The sequence below is a fragment of the Mus caroli genome, unplaced genomic scaffold, assembly GCF_978045245.1.
Source record: "Mus caroli unplaced genomic scaffold, Mus_caroli_1 scaffold_6, whole genome shotgun sequence".
In the NCBI taxonomy this organism is placed as follows: Eukaryota; Metazoa; Chordata; class Mammalia; order Rodentia; family Muridae; genus Mus; species Mus caroli.
Genome location: NW_028227261.1, coordinates 135,430,368 through 135,451,722, shown reverse-complemented (window position 1 = coordinate 135,451,722; position 21,355 = coordinate 135,430,368). Strand labels below are relative to the sequence as shown.

At 38.7% G+C, this 21,355-nt stretch overlaps 1 protein-coding gene across 1 annotated transcript in view; it reads right to left on the bottom strand.

Moving 5' to 3' along the window:
- The window catches only part of Cnbd1 (cyclic nucleotide binding domain containing 1), a 367,012-nt gene that overhangs the window by 302,436 nt on the left and 43,221 nt on the right, over positions 1-21,355 (bottom strand). Inside the window, exon 4 of the mRNA XM_085838485.1 lies at positions 8,556-8,711. Within this exon, the coding sequence (XP_085694611.1) occupies positions 8,556-8,711 (156 nt within the window). The remainder of the gene's footprint in view (positions 1-8,555; positions 8,712-21,355) is intronic.

Here is a 21,355-nt window from a genome sequence, read left to right as displayed (position 1 = left end):
ATAAATATCTACCAAGCTCCTGAATAAGAGAGTTACTATTTATCTATTGAGTACACTTACAAAGCACTAAGATATTTTCTCAACAAGTAACAAAACAGATGATAAAATAAAATCATTCCCAAATCCATATGAAATTGACATAAAATTTAATAAAACAGAGTAGTTGCTCAAAATACAGAACACATTTAAAATATAATAAAATTGTATCACAAGTCAGTAATTATGAGTGGAAGTTCTAAAGAAGTAAATTTTACTTATAAACACTTGAGACAAATAATTTCATAATGATCACCTGTTACATGTATTTTTGAAGGTATAGATGAATATTAGAAGAACCCAGTGAATGTAATTGACTCTTCAGATAAGACTGAGCTAAAAAGGAAACATTGAACAAGACATCAGAGGGCTAAAGTACACAATCTGAAGGCTAATGAGACACAGTAGTATGGCATATACTGAAGAAGAGTTACACACAGCCCCCGGTGAGAAGCAAGCCATATTCTCAAAGGGGAGAAATTTACACTAAAAAAAATGTGATGGCCTTCTGGTTTCTATCTGCACCCAGGAGCTGACCCTTTGTCAAAGTTCTCCAGACCCCAAATCCCACCTGGTGATAACCCAAGAGTGCTGACATACCGAAGCTCACAGGTGAGACCACAACTATTAGCCCAATACCTGGCCCAAGAGGCACCCACCCAAGGCCCAGAGAATTCAGGAACCTCAGGGCAGCCTGGGACACAATCCTGCCAGTTTCAATCTGCAACCCAGGAGCTGACTCTATATCATAGCTCACTGTACCCCAATAATGCCCAATGATAACTTGTCCTCCAGGTGTGCTAATACACCTAAGCTCATAAGAATGCTGACACACCTAAGCTCAAAGGAGTGCTGACATACCTAAGATCACAGGCTCACAGGAGTAACAAGTTCAGTCAGAGACAGCAAGACCAGCTAACACCAGAGACAACCAGATGGTGAGAGGAAAGTGTAAGAACATAGGCAACAGAAACCAAGACTACTTGGCATCATCAGAACCCAGTTAATCCCACCACAGCAAGTCCTGGATACCCCAACACACGTGAAAAGCAAGTTTGTGATCTAAAATTGCATCTCATGATGATGGTAGAGGACTTTAAGAAGGACATAAAATAACTCCCTTTAAAAAATACAGAAGAACACAGGCAAACAAGTAGAATCCCTTAAAGAAGAAACACATAAATCTCTTAAAGAAATATAGGAAAGTCCACCCAAACAGGTAAAGTAATTGAACAAAACCATCCAGGATCTATAAATGGAAATAGAAACAATGAAGAAATCACAAAGGGAGACAACCCTACAGATATAAAACCTAGGAAAGAGTTCGGGAGTCATAGATGGCAAGCATCACCAACAGAATACAAAAGAGAGAAGAGAGAATAACAGGTGTAGAAGATACCATAGAAAACAGTGATAATAGTCAAAGAAAATTCAAAATTAAAAAAGGTCCTAATCCAAAACATCCAGGAAATCCAGGACACAATGAAAATATCAACTCTAAGAAGAATAATAGGTATAAAAGAGAGAAAAGATTTAAAGAGCCAGTATAAATCTTCAACAAATTTATAGAAAACTTCCCTAACCTAAAGAAAGAGATGCCAATAAATATACAAGAAGCCTACAGAAAGATTGGAAATGAAATTCCTCCCATCATATAATAATCAAAACAGCAAATGCACAGAACAAAGAAAGAATATTAAAAGTGGTAAGGGAAAAAGTTCAACTAACATATACATGCAGACCTATCAGAATTACACCAGCCTTCACAACAGACTCTAACAGCCAAAAGATTTTGGACAGATATCATACAGAACATAAGTGAACAAAAATGCCGGCCCAGGCTACTATACCCAGCAAAACACTCAATTAACATAGATGAAGAAACCGAGATATTCCATGAAAAAAAAAAAAACCAAATTTACACAGTATTTTTCCACAAATCCAGCCCTACAAAGGATAATAGATGGAAAATTCCAACACAAGGAGGGAAACTACACTCTAGAAAAAGCAAGAAAGTAATCTTCTTATAACAAACCCAAAAGAAGATAGCCACACAAACATAATTCTACCTCTAACAAGAGAAATAAAAAGAAGCTACATTCACTGGTCCTTAATATCTCTTAACATCAATGTACTCAGTTCTCCAATAAAAAGACAGTTGAGAAGACTGAATACATAAACATGACACAGTATTTTCTGGCATACAGGAAGCACACCTCATTGACAAAGACAGACCCTAGACAGAGTAAAAGGCTGGAAAAACATTTCCAAGAAAATGGTCAAAGAAACAAGCTGGAGTAGCCATTGTAATATCGAATAAAAGTGTCATTCAACCAAAACGTATTAAAATGGATAAAGAAGGACACTTCATACTGGTCAAAGGAAAAATCTACTAAGATGAACTCTCAGTTCTGAACATCTATGCCCCAAATGCAAGGCACCTACATTTGTAAAAGAAATGTTACTAGAACACGAAGCACACATTGAACCTCAAACAATAATAGTGGGAGACTTCAACACCCCTCTCTCACCAATGGACAGATCATGGAAACAGATACCAGAGACACAGTGAAACTAAGTGTGATGAACCAAATGTATTTAACAGATATCTATAGAGCATTTCATGCTAAAACAAAACAACAACAAAAAAATATATACCTTTTTCTCAACATGTAATGATACCTTCTTCAAAATTGACCAAAAGAAGCTTCAACCAACACAATAAGATTGAAGTAATCCCATATACACCCTATCAGATCACCATGGATCAAGGCTGCTCATCTTCAATTATACCAAAACACAACAGAAAACCTACATATACATGAAAGTTACGTCTTTTGATATAATAACATACCATAGAGACACTGGCACTGTCTATATTTATTGCAGCACTGTGCATAATAGCCAAGCCACGAACCATAAATAGATATTGGAAACACATAAGGGAACTACACATTGGAACTACTGTCTCATCTCTTAGTCAAACTAAGACTTGTAGAGCACGTGTATAGAACAAGTAACCCTTGAGTACATAGAGACCCAAAGAACAGATATTTAGTGGGTAAAAGAGACAGATGACAAATAGGGTTAAGTTGTAAGTTACTAAAGACAACCAAAGTATTTGAAACATCTCTATAGATACATCTAGAGTTTAACCTACAAAATGGCCACACAGACCCATACTCTACTAGAAATAGTTACAGAACACATGATTTCCTAGGTTTGATATGATCTTATTTTCATTTTCTAAGTCTTTCAAAAATTATTTTGCATGTCACATGACTCTTTATAGTAAAACTGCATGTCTATGTTTGTAAACCCAGTTGTATGTATGTAAACTAAAACCATTTGAGAAGTCAGGCCTGGCTCACAAGATGATAAAATATTTGTGAGAATTTAGTAAGTATATGGAGAAGGTAATTAAAATTTTGTTAGACATTACATTTTTTAAGAAACAGTCTGTGCTTGTTTATAGACAACTCTTACATCTGTATATAAGACTCTTTGTTCTTATGTGTTATTAAATCTGTAGTAAACTACATATTAAAATCTTCCAATAAAGCCATAAGAATCTGATGTCACAGTTGCTTAATGTGTGTTTCTATTATACTTATACTTTTAAAACATTTCTATGAAAAAGAATTCTACCTTTAAATATTTTAAAAAAAAAGAGTTCCCTAAACCAAGAAAGCTACGGTTAGACCCAACAAGCAGCTGAAAGGGCCAGATACAGCTATATGCACCCGACCAATGGACAGAAGCAGCTGACTCCTGTTGTTGAATTAGGGAAGGCTGAAAGAAACTGAGTAGAAAGGTGATCATGTAGGAGGACCAGCAGTCTCAATTAATCTGGAACCCCGAGATCTCTCAAACACTAGACCACCAAAAACACAGCATACATCAGCTGATATGAGGCCCCCAACACACATACAGTAGAGGACTTTCTGGGTCTGTCTTCATTCAGAGATGATGCACCTAACCCTCAAGAGCCTGGAGGCCCCAGGGAGTTTAGAGGTCCAGTGGGGTGGGGAGTGGGAGCATGCATGTGGAAATGGGTGGGTTGGAGAGGAGGTGTGGGATGTAGAGCAGACTGAGGGTGAGGAGTGGAATATGGGGTGTTAAAAGTAAAAATAAAATAAAATTTTCAAAAAATATTTTAAAATATATTGTGAAATAATATATTAATATAGCAAAAGTATGTTAGTAGATATATTATAGTAAAAGACCTTGTTTAATTCTAAACTACAGAAGATTGGTATAAAAATACATTTTCAAAATCACACTAAAGTTTGAACTGTAATATGAAACATTTTAAATTATAGTATGAAATGTTATGGTCAACTTTGTAAACTAATACAGATACATAATAAATAAGTAACAGTTATTATTTTTTTCATATATCATAAGAAAATATATATTCTTTTGTAAGAAGAGAATTACCTTGAGATGGTAGCAAACTTTTTTAATTCATTCACATAAAGCACATACAGAGCAATTTTGATTCATTTGAGTTTGACAACAATGATAACATGAGTTTATCCCTATTATAGATTAGTGAACAGAAAATTAAGAGGTAGAATTTTTCTGAAGAATACACAGCTAATGTTCATAGCAGTCTGGTTCATTACCTGCTTTTGTCTGATGACTGCAGTGCATACTTCCCAGGTAAAACTGTGTCCCTTACTGCTACAAACAGACCAAGACCCATTCTCTTTCATAATATCTACATTATGTCAACAAGATTGACATTTCTGTTCTTTGTTACCTCATCTCAAGTAATTGTCTTCTTATAATCACATTCCTGTACCATCTATGATCATGGTTCCTATCAGAAATATCTATTTTGACAAAGCAATTATACTACACAATTCTTTATTAATCCAGCTTCAAATGAAGATTGTTTCTTCTAGATGAGAAACAATCTTCCCAGCCTGTTTCCAAGCAGCTTTCCTTCAAGTGCGGCTTTTCTTCAAAATTGATAGCTTCATAGCATGCTACTCTGATTGGCACATAGCCCGGAAATGTAGTCCCAGACTGTGGTTCCTTATCTTATGAGCCACTTCACTAGAGAACACAGTAGGAGATCCAGGCTGCATTTGGATTTTACATGGCCCAATTCTAAAAAGCAAATAGGCTGATTTCTTTCAGGGAGTGGGTCCTCTGAGTCCTTCCTGAGAAGTGGCTCTGCATCACTGCTCTTTTGAAACCTAATGATCTTCAGATGCCACGTTCCCTCGAAGGAAGCATCTTTAATTGGAGAAAGTAGAAGAGATAACAACTGGGCCAGGTTTTCTCTAAGGATCTCAAGCTGCTTTCACAGATTGTTTTTTAGTTCCCTGCATCTTACACTCTTTGCACCATCCAAAAACTCATATAAGTCACCTTTTTAAAGAGTAGCAGGTTATAAATAAGAAATTGTTTTCTACAAGAAATTCATAATAATATTTTAGAAAGTGGTGGTATTATAGTCAGTACCATCTTGAATCTCCTCATGACAATCACAGTTTTACTACAAAGACATGGATAGTTCCCAATCCACCAGCATTAAATCCCATCATTGTCTCTGAGCTGGTTCCTGAGTCCTTCCAAGATCTCCCCCCTCTCCCCAGCCCTCCTCCTCTCTTGTGTACTTTACAGGAATGTGTCCTTCTTACTGACATTGTGCTACAAACCATGATGTAGACTCACATGACCACGCTTCTTATAACAGAATACACTTATCTGAGACATTTGGCCTTCTTATTTCATACAATATCCCATCCTATTGCCCATCAGAGAGAATTTCACTGATTGTTTCCACCAACCTCTTTCTGCTGAGGCTAGATTTAGCCTTCTCTTAAGCCCTTACCACTGAGTAGTGTGATGCTCAGTGCCCTTTTTTGTTTATATTTAAGAATATAAGTGGTTATGCTGCATATAATGCATATAATATGCTGGTTGTTCCTGAAATTGTGATGCTGGAAAAATTACTAAGAAGAACACAATGTTTACGTTGAATTTGTTCATAAATGTGTGAAACTACATATCCATAATGTCCAAACTGTTTAAAAGTTCAAAATTATCCACAGCTTCTAGTTGTATTTATTTTTTAATGCTTACTCTTCCTGAAATGCATTTTCTTTTGAAGTGATCCCCTTTGCCAACTATGCATAGATTCAATAAAAGTATTCATCAGAATATACTGCCCCTTTAAGATTTGTCTAAGGAATGGGTAGATGAAAGAACAAACTAATGTCCTAGTAACCATCAATCAGAAATCGCATTTGAGAATTGATTCTAAACTCTATCTCACCATCTTTAGGATGTACTTACGTTGCTGTGATGAGCACCCCTAGCATTTTTCTAGTTTCCTCACTCCTGTTTTTGTTTACTGTAGTTTAATTCCCAACTCTAGGTCTTACTGTAGAGTTCAGTGCCTTAATTAGAACATAGAATTACCACATGAATTTGTAGCCAATACAATATACTTTAAAAAACAAAATTTAAGCCGGGCATGGTAGTGAACACCTTTAATCCCAGCACTCGGGAGGCAGAGGCAGGCAGATTTCTGAGTTCAAGGCCAGCCTGGTCTACAAAGTGAGTTCCAGGACAGCCAGAGCTATAGAGAGAAACTCTGTCTCAGAAAAAGAAAGAAAGAAAGAAAGAAAGAAAGAAAGAAAGAAAGAAAGAAAGAAAGAAAGAAAGAAAGAAAGAAACCAACAAAAAATTAACATTAGGTCTCCTAAACAACTTTTCTATCCTCTCTCCTCTCTTTCCTTCATCCCATCTATTTGACAATCAACTTACTGACTCTGTACCTTTTAGTTCTCAAATAGGTACTGTGTCATGCCAGCTCAATGATGTGATGTCTGCTGATGATTTTAATGTTTCAAAGCCATCATACATCATCAATACTAAATTCAGAATTATTGAATTGAAATAGAAGTTACGATAAAGTCACTGTGACTAATATCACACTGAATTATCAATATTCAATAGATTGTTAATGTTCTCGGGAATATTTTATTTCATTTGAAAGTATCTGCAGCAACTCAAAATTAACTTCTATTTAGCAAAATTCAAACAGTATAACACAGGATTTTAGAGAGTGTAAGGTAGTTACTTTTAAAATTCTGCTAACTTATTATCTGCTGAATAAAGCAGCATACCAACTTACATGATCATGGTTCATTTAGTTGGGAATAAACAAAAGACTACAGACCTGACAACTTATTCATCAAGAAGTAGAATTTAGCTGAATCACATTTGTGTTTTGCACTTAAAACATGCATCTCCATTGCAAATGTGATTAACATATAAGTATTCATGTTTTTAAATATGGCTAACACCCTTAAGAGAACTACCTACCCACATGGTTTTGAGTTTATATGTAGAATCAGGGGCTATACTTAATTCTTAGAATACAGCAACAGTTATGGGGTCCGGCCATACAGTTTTTTATTGTGAGACTATTTGGCATGTCTAAGATGCATGTTCCTACTGAGAACTAGCAAGAAAGTGAAGATATTCATTCTTTAACTTTAAGGAATTTATAATTCTGCCAACAGTATGACCATGGAAGAGGATGTATTGTTCCAGAAATGAACAGCTCATTACATACCTAAGTTGGAAGTTTGACAGATTAAGCAGAGCAGATACACTTTGCCTAAAGATAATAAAATGAAACACATGGACACACACATACACACACACACGCGCACACACACACACACACACACAAAAGATATCAAACTGCACATTATTTAAGTCACTAAGTATATAATAATTTAATAAACAACAACAATAATATTAATGTATTAGTATTAAGTGAGCAAGGAATAAAGGCACATTTTATAGAAGCACAGAGACTGAGTTTAGCACACATATTGTTCTAATAACTCAACACATCTACCTCAAAGAGCTTCCATGAGAACTGGATGTATATATAAAACATATAGTTATGTAATGACAATTAATTAAAAGGGAGCCATGAATTTAAAAGAGAGTGAGGAAAGTTATGTGGGAAAATGTACAGGAAGGAAGGAGAAATGTTAGATGATGTACCTGTATTATAATCTCATTTTTTTTCTCTGTTGTTATGTTCCTCCCCTCTCCTTTTCTTTTCTTTCTATCACTAAGCAGTGGTGTCCCAGATACAAGAAAAAATGCTCAAGGAAATGACAGGTAATAACAGGTAAGTGTATTTAAAGGCTCTCTGATGGAAAAGATAATTTAAGTTCTGTGCAAAGCCATCAAATATTCAAAACCTAATGAAATCATAAGAATAACTTAACATCAGTACAAACTACATATATTTCTTGCAATGTGAAACTAAAAATGGTAGATATCCAGAGCTTGCCATGAATATTGAGTTCATGAAGATTGTTGTCATAGAATAGTCTCCAGGCATTCCTCTTCTGGTCCCAACACTCATGATAAGTCATGAATAAATAATGCACAGACATTTTCAAGCAACCAACTAACACCAACTATTTACAATAGTGTTCAGTGAAATAAATTGGTCCATTAAGAATACTCACAGCTTCTTTAAGATATTTAAGAACTCCTGGAACTTTTCTTCAGTTATTTCTTCTTCATCAATAGAAGGGCCACCACGAGCTTCTCTAAGATATGCAGATATGTTGTGTGGCATAACAGGTTGGCGTTTCTTTTCTGCTAGCTTTAGAGCAGATTTTCTGAACAAGGAAACAATAATAATATTTCACAGTACATAAAACCATTACATAGAGTTTTACTTTACGCTCAGTAGTAGAAATACATCATTTGACAAGTGAACATTTGAATAGCATTCTTTCTTAGTGCTTCCATTTTTTTCCAGTCACTAATGTAGTCATATTTGTACTCCAATGTACCCTAAGTTTAGAAGTTAACATATTTATTTTCACTATACATAATTTAATTATATGTTATAACTTATAAATATTTAAATATTACATAATTCAAGGAAAAAATGTCAAACAAACTAACAACTATTCTTCCCTTTCCATAAAACAAACCTATTTGTCAGTGGTTTTACCACATAGAACATTTATTAAATTGTTGTGTTGAGTTTTTGAAAGAGTAACAGGAAAATAAATTGCAATATTCATCTTAAAAAAAATAGTGGATCATTTTCTCTCTCGATATGCAGGTGTGCACCCAACATGTTAGAACAATATATTCCTCTTGATTTTACATCAATTCCCAGCTCTGCAATGCTCACTCGGGGACTCCCAGAATCATCTGCCTCATCTTGTATCCCAGGTCCCTGAAAGACCAGTCTGTGCAGGAGAGCTCACGGGCTGCAGAAGCAACATAGCTTCTTGGACAGGGTCCCTGCTGGCCTTCATCTTCAACCAGGAGGCAGAGCTGAGACCCAGAACTCTGTGCACTTTCATCACCAGAGGAGAGCTTGCCTGCAGACAGTGCTCTGACCACTGAGAGTCAGGAGAGAGTTGAACTCCCAGGAGTGCTGATAGAGACTAACAGAATCACAGGAGGAACAAGATCCAGGCAGACACAGCTATAACAACTAACACCAGAGATTACCAGATGGCGAAAGGCAAACATAACAATCTTACTAACAGAAACCAAGACCACGCAGCAACACCAGAACCCAGCACTCCCACCAAAGCGAGTCCAGGATACCCCAACACACTGGAAAATCAAAATTCAGATTTAAAATCATATCTCATAATGCTGGTAGAGGATTTTAAGAAGGACATTAATAACCCACTTACAGAAATACAGGGGAAAAAAAAAACTGCTAAACAGGTAGAAGTCCTTAAAGAGGAAGCACAAAAATCCCTTAAAGAATTACAGGAAAACATAAACAAACAGGTGATGGAATTGAACAAAGCTATCAAAGATCTAAAAATGGAAGTACAAACAATAAAGAAAACCAAAGGAAGACAACTCTGGAGATAGACATCCTAGGAAAGAAATGGGGAAGCATAGATGTGAGCATCAGAAACAGAATACAATGGATGGAAGAGAGAATCTCAGATGCAGAAGATTCCATAGAGAGCATGGAAACAACAATCAAAGAAAATGCAAAATCAAAAAAGATCCTAACTCAAAACATACAGGAAATCCAGGACACAATGAGAAGACCAAACCTAAGTATAACAGGTATAGATGAGAATGAAGCTTTTCAGAGAAAAGGGCCAGCAAATATCTTCAACAAAATTGTAGAAGAAAACTTCCCAAACCTAAAGAAAGAGATGCCCATGAACATACAAGAACCCTACAGAACTCCAAGTAGACTGGACCAGAAAAGACATTCCTCCTGACACATAATAATCAGAACAACAAATGCACTAAATAATGATAGAATATTAAAAACAGTAAGAGAAAAAGGTCAAGTAACATATAAAGGCAGACCTTTTAGAATTACACTAGAATTCTCACCAGAGACTATGAAAGCCAGAAGATCCTGGACAGATGTTATACCGATCCTAAGAGAACATGTGGAGAGCCATGCTGCGAAAATCGCGAGCCGCGAGCAATCGCCATTATAAGATGGCGCTGGCCTCCGCTGTGCCTAACTAGTAAACAAGCCTTGTGTGCAAGTGCAAGATTGAACTCACGCTTAGTCACTGCCCATCTCGGGACTTAGTAGTGGGGTGATGGGCGAGCAACGAATCAGGAGCTGACACGCCACATCAGGTGCTGAAATGCCATGGCTGAGGGCTATATAAGTGACCCCATTTTCCGAGGTTGGGGTCTTCCCTCTTGAAGAAGCAATAAAGCTTTTTGCTGCAGAAGATTCCGGTTGTCCTGAGTGTGTTCTTGCCAGTGAGAACCGTAGCTCGGGATAAGTGGCGCTGAGGAATCGAGAACTTAATACCATCACACCTGTGCAAGGGAAATCCCTCGTTCGCGGGGCGGAACCAGAACTGCAGGACACTACAGCTCTGTAAGGTACATACAGTCTTGAAATTTCTCCAGAGTTAGATGCCCTTTTGATTGTTTTCACGGTGATAGTACTTTCCCTTTTGGTTTCGTTTTGCTTCCACCACTGGAACTGCTGACTGATCCTCAGTCGCAGTCAGGCCTGGACAGCGACCAGTATTGCTGACTGGTTCTCAGTCGCGGTCAGGCCTGGACAGCAACCAGTATGGGAATCTCCCACTCTGTTGTAATGGCCTTACGGTCGGTCCTGAAGCAGTGTGGCCTGAAAATTGCCACTAAGACTATAGAGGGATTTGTCAGGGAGATAGACCGTGTGGCACCATGGTATGCTTGCTCAGGGTCATTAACTGTCGCCTCATGGGACAAACTGAAAGGAGATCTAGTTAGGGAACAGCAGAACGGCAAACTTAAAGCAGGGACCATGCCGTTGTGGAAATTGGTGAGATCGTGCTTAACAGACGAGGATTGTCAGCAAATGGTTGAAGCGCGGCAGAAAGTTTTGAACGAAATTCAAGACAGTCTATCAGAGACAGAGAGAGGAGAGAGAGTAAAAGTTAGGAGGAAACAAGATGCACCAAAGAATGAAGGCCTTTCCCCGGGCCTTGAGCCGGGGAAAAAGAGATATAAGGGACAAAATGCCCTGGGAGAGATTAGAAAAATGGATGGAAAGGGAGAGAAAAGGAAAGATCGAGCTGGAGAGGCACATAAGGAAAGGAGCCTCTACCCGCCATTAGATGAGTTCAAGGCACTAGCTGTCAGTAGCTCAGAATAGGGTAAGGAACTTAGCTCCTCTGAGGAAACAGACTTAGAGGAAGAAGCAGCAGGCTATGAGGGAGAAAAATACCAGCCAGATGAAAGACAAGCTAATCAGTCACAGAATAACATAAAGAAAGCAAAAGTAGCTAGAGACAAATGTCAAATCGCTGCGCGGTCTTTGGGTCCTAGTGCACCTCCGCCCTATGTGCAGAGGTATCATTCAGACTCATTCATTTCAAAAGAGGAACAGAGAAAAGTGCAGCAAGTGTTCCCAGTCTTTGAAGGTGCCGATGGCGGACAAGTTCACACCCCGGTGGAGTATATACAGATTAAAGAACTTGCGGAGTCAGTCTGTAACTATGGAGTCAATGCCAATTTTACTATAGTGCAAGTCGAAAGGCTTGCTACTCTGGCAATGACCCCCGGCGATTGGATGACTGTAGTGAAAGCTGCATGTCAAGCTTTACAAACTATAGAAAAGGCCTTACAAGATGCTCAATTACAACGCATTGACAAGTCAAAGTCATTTGAATTGTGCATATTAAAAACTGCACGGTTACCAACAGCAGTCTTTTGGCAAATGGACCCTTATTGTGGATCCACCCTAATGCTTCCCCTGTAAAAATCATGGAGTAGTATCCTAATGCAGTTGCTCAACTTGCACTTCGGGGGATAAAAGCAGCCATTACTCATTTTGGGAAAGAACCTCATATGCTAATTGTATCTTATACTTCTGCTCAAGTTCAAACCCTGATTACAACAACTAATTATTGGGCAATCTTGGTTGCCTCCTATTCAGGACAAATTGATAATCATTATCCAAAACATCCAATTTTACAGTTTGCCTTAAGCCAAGCCATAGTGTTTCCAGTAATAACAGCCAAACACCCACTTCCGGATGGGGTAGTAGTGTATACAGATGGATCTAAATCTGGTATAGGTGCATATGTAGTAAATGGCCAAGTAATATCTAAACAATATAATGAGACATCACCCCAGGTTGTAGAGTGTTTGGTAGTTCTAGAGGTCCTTGAAACTTTTCCGGGACGGCTCAATATTGTATCTGATTCCTTATATGTGGTTAATGCAGTTAATACGCTTGAAGTTGCTGGCTTAATTAGACCCTCTAGCAAGCTTGCTCACATTTTTCAGCAAATTCAGTCAGCCCTGTTACATAGAAGACATCTTGTGTATATTACTCATGTTAGGGCTCATTCTGGCCTTCCTGGCCCCATGTCTCATGGAAATGACTTGGCAGACAAAGCCACTAGAATCATGGCTGCTGCTCTGTCCTCACAGGCAGAGGCTGCAAGGGAGTTTCATAAACGCTTCAACATGACGGCTGAAACATTACGCCGCCATTTCACTTTAACCAGGAAAGAAGCTCGTGACAATGTCACCCAATGTCAAAATTGTTGTCAATTTCTGCCTACTCCTCATGTAGGGGTAAAACTCCAAGGCATCAGGCCATTACAGGTCTGGCAAATGGATGTCACTCATATTTTCTCCTTTGGAAGAAATCCATATTTACATGTTTCCATTGACACCTGCTCTGGTGTTATGTTTGCTACACCTTTAACAAGTGAGAAAGCCTCTCATGTTATACAGCACTGTTTAGAAGCTTGGAGTGCTTGGGGCAAGCCCACAGTCCTTAAAACTGATAATAGGCCAGCATATACCTCTACTAAATTTCAGCAATTTTGTCATCAAATGGATGTCACTCATCTGACTGGCCTTCCTTATAATCCTCAAGGACAAGGCATTGTGGAACATGCCCATCGTACACTCAAGTCTTATTTTATAAAGCAAAAGGGGGGAGTTGATGAGACTCTGTCCTCAGTGCCAAGAGTAGCTGTATCTATGGCACTCTTTACACTTAATTTTTTGAATCTTGATGAGCAAGGTCGCTCTGCAGCCAATCGACATAGCTCAGACCTTGATAGACCAAAAGAAATGGTGAAATGGAAGGATGTCTTATCTGGTCTGTGGAAAGGCCTGGATCCTATTTTGATAGATCCAGGGGAGCTGTTTGTGTTTTTCCACAGAGTGAAGACAACCCATTTTGGCTGCTGGAATGACTCACCCGCAAGATAGTAATCAAGGATGGTGTGGAAGATGCTGACCTCCCGAGGACTGCTCCTGATTCTGACAATGCTGAACTTGTCTCAGGTTCCTAGTATGAGGGGCGAACATAGATGGGCCATTCTCTTGACTTTCCCTAAACCAATGCCAGTTTGCCATGATGCTATAGTTTTTCCAAAATTCTTTACTACTAATAAAACATTAGATTTACCATATCTACCCTATGATCCCACCCGAGCACCATTAGGAGAAAATCGCTCTTTATTAGAACAGGGTTCTTTATGCTTCCAAATTAATGGACCAGGAAAATGTATTAACCTCACAGCCCGAGCTTTGGGAATGTTTAATGAGCACCGAGGAGGTTGGGTGAGCACAACCCAAGATACTTCCAACACAGATATAACCTTTACAAATCAGACCTTCTGGCAGGAGGCAAGTTGGGTTAATGGTACATTTCTATGTAGCTAGAGAACCCATCAGATCCTCCTGACCACACACCCTCTCAAGTTCTCCATGTGAATATCCTAGCTAATTACAAAGATCCCTATTTTCAACACCACCCAAACATGAAGGCTCTGTCCAGATAGCTTGGAACCTAACCACAAAACCCCACAATACCCACTCTCATAATTCAGTCATGTTATGAACAACTTGGTCCAAGGTCTAACTGTGTGGGTCTACCTAATTCTCCTCTCCTCAAATCTCTAAGCTCCATCTATGCCTCCAAACTTGAGGCTAAACTCATGTTCACTTGACTCCATTCCACCTAGGCGAAATTAAATCTTTAAGTCTTAACTAAACTGCATATTCTGTGCACTAGCTCTGATTGATATGTTCATATCAGACACAGAACTAACAACGAAAAATTATTAGATCTCATATAAAATACAAATAATATGAAAGACCATGGCAATATTTACACCCCTTAATCCCCTACATACACACACACAGACACACACACACACACACACACACACACAGAGAAATCTTTAATAATCCTATAACAATGTTCTCCAAAAGAATTGCCTGAATAAACACCAGGGCACAATATTTAAAAGAAAAATGATAAGTTATATCAAAGAATACATTGATCTTGAAGAAGACAAAAAGAAATCAAGAACTATGGAGAGAAGAAACACTTCAATGATGCCATAGAAAACAGAAATTTAAGGTAGATGGAAATGAGGAAGAATATCCAGGATTTGAGAACAAAATTAAGTAAAGATATAGAGACACTGAAGAGAACTCAAGCTTAATTGAAGATAGACTTGAAAAAAAACTTATCAACACAATTATAAAACTTAAGAAAAAGACAAGGTAGAATAAATCACATATAAGAGAGACTTCTGTGACTTGAAGTTAAAGTAGAAGTAGACAAACCAATCAAAGAATATGAAGGAGAGGCACATAGAAGAATGTGTAGGAAATGAGCGCCATCATGAAAAGGCCAAATCTTCCAACTACAGGCATAGACAGAAGAATCCCAATATGTGGAACAGAGATCTTCAAAAGATCATAGAACAAAATTCCCCCAAACCAAGGAAAGATGCACCTATATAGATACAAAAAAAAAAAAACCCACATAGAGCACCAAATACACAAGCAGAAAAATAAATCTCAGTGATCCATCATAGTTAACATATTAAGTGTACATAACAACAACAACAAAAAAAGAACTTAAAAGAACAAAGGAGCCCAAGGGACAGGGGCACAGAGGAGATGAAGAATAAAGCAACCAAAGCAAAGAATTTATTAGATTTCTGTTTGTAAACCTATTTATATATATATATAAATATATATATATATATATATTATATATATAAACCTATATATATATATATACATATATATATAAATATATATATATACATATATATACATACATATATATATATATACATACATATATATATATGGAAAAGTATGTAGAGTTGTAGCTCAATGGTAGTGTTTATTTAGCATGTCAAATCTCTGGTTTTATACTGCTGTCATCTTTTCTTTCTCTTTTTTTGTAATGTCCATAAATTACGATCCTCATACATGCAGCATAGTACCAATTCCCCAGGTCCATCTGAAGTAGAATCTATATATATTTGAAATAGTCTTCCTATGTTTCTATAGTGGATGATGTAGCTCCAGTAATGCCTGCATTCATGATGCTTTCCCTTGCTTGGGCCATCTTCCAGAGAGTTGGGATTATAGGCATGAACCACCAGCCCCACCTCAGAATCGACACTTAGTTCCCCAAGGGGTTTTGTGCATACATAAAACTCTGGAAAGCATTAGTTGTTTCCTTAGAGTTTTTGAAAATAAGTCAAGAGTAAAACCAACTTTGTGTAGTTGACTTCAAGGTGTCTTACTTCTGCAAATATTCAATAATTAGCTTTTAAATAATAAGAACTATTGTAATATTAACTAATTAGGAGTCCTTTAGAAATTGGCTTTTTCTGTACTATAAGTTCCTTATATCCTTCAACTTAAGATGAAATTAAACAAAAACATAAAAATTACAGTTTTCCAGTCACAAATATCTAGCTTTGGCTATGCAGAATGTGAACCAATAGGATCATGCCAATATAAGGTATATGATTTTTGCACAATGAACCGTTTTTAGTTTATTTTCATGTTGCTGTAATAAAATACCCTAGCAAAAATAACATGAGAAGATGAACAGATTTTGTGGAAGGATATGCAGAGATAGCTTGAAGGTAAGGTGAATGAAAGTTTCTGCTTTCTCTAAAAACTCAGTTGTGCCGGGCAGTGGTGGCGCATGCCTTTAATCCCAGCACTCGGGAGGCAGAAGCAAGCAGATCTCTGAGTTCGAGGCCAGCCTGGTCTACAGAGTGAGTTCCAGGACAGCCAGGGCTACCCAGAGAAAACCTGTCTTGAAAAACCGAAAAACCCTAAAAAATAAATAAATAAATAAATAAATCTGTTGTGTAATGTATTTTTCTGGAAACTATCTTGGGAGGGATCTGTAGCAGTGAATAGTTAGACTGCTTTGAGATTCTGGCAGTCACACTTGATATGCATCCACCCAAGAGCTCTGGATTTGTGAATGAAACACACACACACACACACACACACACACAGTACAGAGTTATTTTTAATATGCCTTACTAGCTCAATGATTGAGTACTTCCTGGATGTCCCTGTGGCTAGCATATACTCCCCTCCAGTATTTTTGAGTTAACACATTTTAAAATCTATATTTAATCTCTGCTACCCCACACCCAATCCTGTATTCTTACATGTCAGTGGGCATTTAAGTCTGATCTTTCTGATTCTCTGTCATGGTGTGGTCCATTATATGCCCCTCAGGGAAGAATCCCTTTGTCTTATCCCTGGCTTCTTTCCCAGGAGTCCTAAAAGTCCTGTCTCTTCCAGCCTGCCCAGCCATTGGCCTTTGGCTCTTTATTGATTAATCAGAAATCAGATGGAGACATTGACCCCTAGGCATCTGGACATGCAGATTCCCATGTGATTTGGGGAGCTAATGATATTTCTGTTGCAGTGTGTCTGAGAAGTCTGCTGGGGTCCTGCAGTGGCGAGACTGCACATGTTTTTTTGTTTTGGTTTGGTTTTTTCTTGTTTTGGTTTTTTCTTGTTTTGTTTTTTGTTTGTTTTGTTTTTTGCTACTTCATGTATCTTTTCTGTTCTCTTCTTGATTTTTCAGAATTCTGTCTCAGTAGACTCCCCTTCTCCTGTCCTATCCAAAGCTCTGTAGCCTAAAGCTACAGCCACATCACAGTCACATCTCTTCCTGTTCCTGAGACTCTGGATCCTCAGCTAGCTGCAGGCCAAAAAAAGCTGCTTCCTTACTGTACGTTTATATTTTTCAAAGCCTACTCTTTTTTAGGGTTCTTTAATATTTCATCCTGATCAGGATTAAACAAAAACTCTCCAGATGATTCTACTGTATTCTCTAAGCTGATTAGCATCATGCTAGGATATGTGTGTGGCTTCTTCAGTAATGATCCATGTATTTCTACATCCTGAACCCTTTGTTGTACAACTCCTCCTATGAATGAATCATGGAGTTCTAATACTGAGCAATATATATATATATATATATATATATATATATATATATGTGTGTGTGTGTGTGTGTGTGTGTGTGTGTGTGTATGTATGTATATATATATATATACATATTTAGTAAAAATGGCTCTTAAATATCTTGTTCCAGAAAGTAATAAAGGTTTATATATTGCTATAGCATAAGCATTTTCCTTGTGCTACATATTTTGAGTTATCTATTTTTCATTACTGTTATTAATATACTTGGTGATTGCTCATTCAAATCATAAATTTAAACTTTATTCTATATTTCTTCCTTTCTTTCTAATACTAAATAAATGAAAGTATGCAACTAAAGGAATACTTATTTAGAAACTACCTAATTCTTGACTTTTGTTAATTTAAATGTTGTATAAGTCAAAATATATCTAATATTTAATTTAATATTTTCTTCAAAATAATCCAAATTCTGCTTTTGTTTACCTAGTAATTGTGAAAACACAGAAAAGAAATGTCATAGCTAATCATTCAACAGGACTAATGGTTTCGCCTCAGTTTGTATATTAATTTAAGTTTTCAGCCTCTTAGAAATAGCTTTCCTCTGAGTTTCAGTGGTTAGAGCACCCTATAGTTGGAATAACATGATGAACTAACCAGTACCCCGGAGCTCTTGTCTCTAGCTGCATATGTATCGAAAGATGGCCAAGTCGGCCATCACTGGAAAGAGAGGCCCATTGGACTTGCAAACTTTATATGCCCCAGTACAGGGGAACACCAGGGCCAAAAGAATGGGAATGGGTGGGTAGGGAAGTGGGGGGGTATGGGGGTCTTTTGGGATAGCATTGGAAATGTAATTGAGGAACATACGAAATAAAAAAAAATCCAAAAAAAAAAAAAAAAAAAAAAGAAATAGCTTTCCTCATTGACAAAGGGAATCTAAAACTAATATAAGGGTATTCTTAAACTTTATCTGAAATTTTTGTTAAAATAATCACTATAGTTTCGTTTTATGCTGTATAAATTTTCAGGAACTAAAATGATAAAAAGATAGATTTTTATAAAAATTAAATAAATTATATTCAGACTTGTAAATATACCTTAATTTTTGCTTTTAAAATAAGTGGCATTTTGAATAAATTTATCATTGATGGAGATGCCAAAATTTTGTATAAAATTATTAGTTTTCTCAACTGCTATAATTTCTTTAAGGGGGACTCCGCCGAGCTTAGTCTCTACAGGTCAGAGTGGGGACCACGGGGGCAGACGGCTTCTGGGACAGGCGGGAGCCACAGAGCCGCTGAGGCAGCACCCTTTTGGGGCCGCAGACTTCCGGCACCCTCCCAGCCGGAGGACAGAGACCTGCCCTGCAGAGAGTGCCATCTTGGCTCCGGGACTCCGCCGAACTTAGTCTACAGGTTAGAGTGAGGACCACAGAGGCAGACAGCTTCTGGGACAGGCGGGAGCCACAGAGCCGCTGTGGCAGCACCCTTTTGGGGCCGCAGACTTCCGGCACCCTCCCAGTCGGAGGACAGTGACCTGCCCTGCAGGGAGCGCCATCTTGGCTCCAGGACTCCGCCGAGCTTAGTCTCTACAGGTCAGAGTGGGGACCACGGGGGCAGACGGCTTCTGGGACAGGCGGGAACCACAGAGCCGCTGAGGCAGCACCCTTTAGGGGCCGCAGACATCCGGCACCCTCCCAGTCGGAGGACAGTGACCTGCCCTGCAGGGAGCGCCATCTTGGCTCCGGGACTCCACCGAACTTAGTCTACAGGTTAGAGTGAGGACCACAGAGGCAGACAGCTTCTGGGACAGGCGGGAGCCACAGAGCCGCTGAGGCAGCACCCTTTTGGGGCCGCAGACATCCGGCACCCTCCCAGTCGGAGGACAGTGACCTGCCCTGCAGGGAGCGCCATCTTGGCTCCGGGACTCCACCGAACTTAGTCTACAGGTTAGAGTGAGGACCACAGAGGCAGACGGCTTCTGGGACAGGCGGGAGCCACAGAGCTGCTGAGGCAGCACCCTTTAGGGGCCGCAGACATCCGGCACCCTCCCAGTCGGAGGACAGTGACCTGCCCTGCAGGGAGCGCCATCTTGGCTCCGGGACCCCGCCGAACTTAGTCTGTACAGGTCAGAGTGAGGACCACAGAGGCAGACAGCTTCTGGGACAGGCGGGAGCCACAGAACCGCTGAGGCAGCACCCTTTTGGGGCCGCAGACATCCGACACCCTCCCAGCCGGAGAACAGTGACCTGCCCTGCAGGGAGCGCAATCTTGGCTCTGGGACTCCGCCGAACTTAGTCTGTACAGGTCTGCTGACAGAGGATACTCAGAATCCCCAGAAGAACAACCTCTGAACAGAGACAACTATAACAACTCCAGAGATTACCAGATGGCGAGAGGTAAAGGTAAGAATCTTACTAACAGAAACCAAGACCACTCACCATCATCAGGACCCAGCACTCCCACTTCGCCCAGTCCAGGGCACCCCAACACACCTGAAAAACTAGACCTGGATTTAAAAGCATATCTCATGATGATGGTAGAGGACATCAAGAAGGACTTTAAAGAACTACAGGAGAACATGGCTAAAGAGTTACAAGTCCTTAAAGAAAAACAGGAAAACACAACCAAACTGGTAGAAGTCCTTAAAGAGAAACAGGAAAACACATCCAATCAGATGATGGAAATGAACAAAACCATACTAGACCTAAAAAGGGAAGTAGACACAATAAAGAAAACCCAAAATGAGGCAACACTGGAGATAGAAACCCTAGGAAAGAAATCTGGAACCATAGATGCAAGCATCAGCAACAGAATACAAGAGATGGAAGAGAGAATCTCAGGTGCAGAAGATTCCATAGAGAACATGGGCACAACAATCAAGGAAAATGGAAAATGCAAAAAGATCCTAACTCAAAACATCCAGGAAATACAGGACACAATGAGAAGACCAAACCTACGGATAATAGGAGTGGATGAGAATGAAGATTTTCAACTCAAAGGACCAGCAAACATCTTCAACAAAATTATAGAAGAAAACTTCCCAAATCTAAAGAAAGAGATGCCCATGAACATACAAGAAGCCTACAGAACTCCAAATAGGCTGGACAAGAAAAGAAATACCTCCCGACACATAATAATCAGAACAACAAATGCACTAAATAAAGATAGAATACTAAAAGCAGTAAGAGAAAAAGGCCAAGTAACATATAAAGGCAAGCCTATCAGAATTACACCAGATTTTTCACCAGAGACTATGAAAGCTAGAAGATCCTGGACAGATGTTATACAGACACTAAAAGAACACAAATTCCAGCCCAAGCTACTATACCCAGCCAAACTCTAAATTGACATAGATGGAGAAACCAAAGTATTCCACGACAAAGCCAAATTCACACATTATCTCTCCACGAATCCAGCCCTTCAAAGGATAATAACAGAAAAAAACCAATACAAGGACAGGAACCACGCCCTAGAAACAACAAGAAGGTAATCCCTCAACAAACCTAAAAGAAGACAGCCACAAGAACAGAATGCCAACTTTAACAACAAAAATAACAGGAAACAAC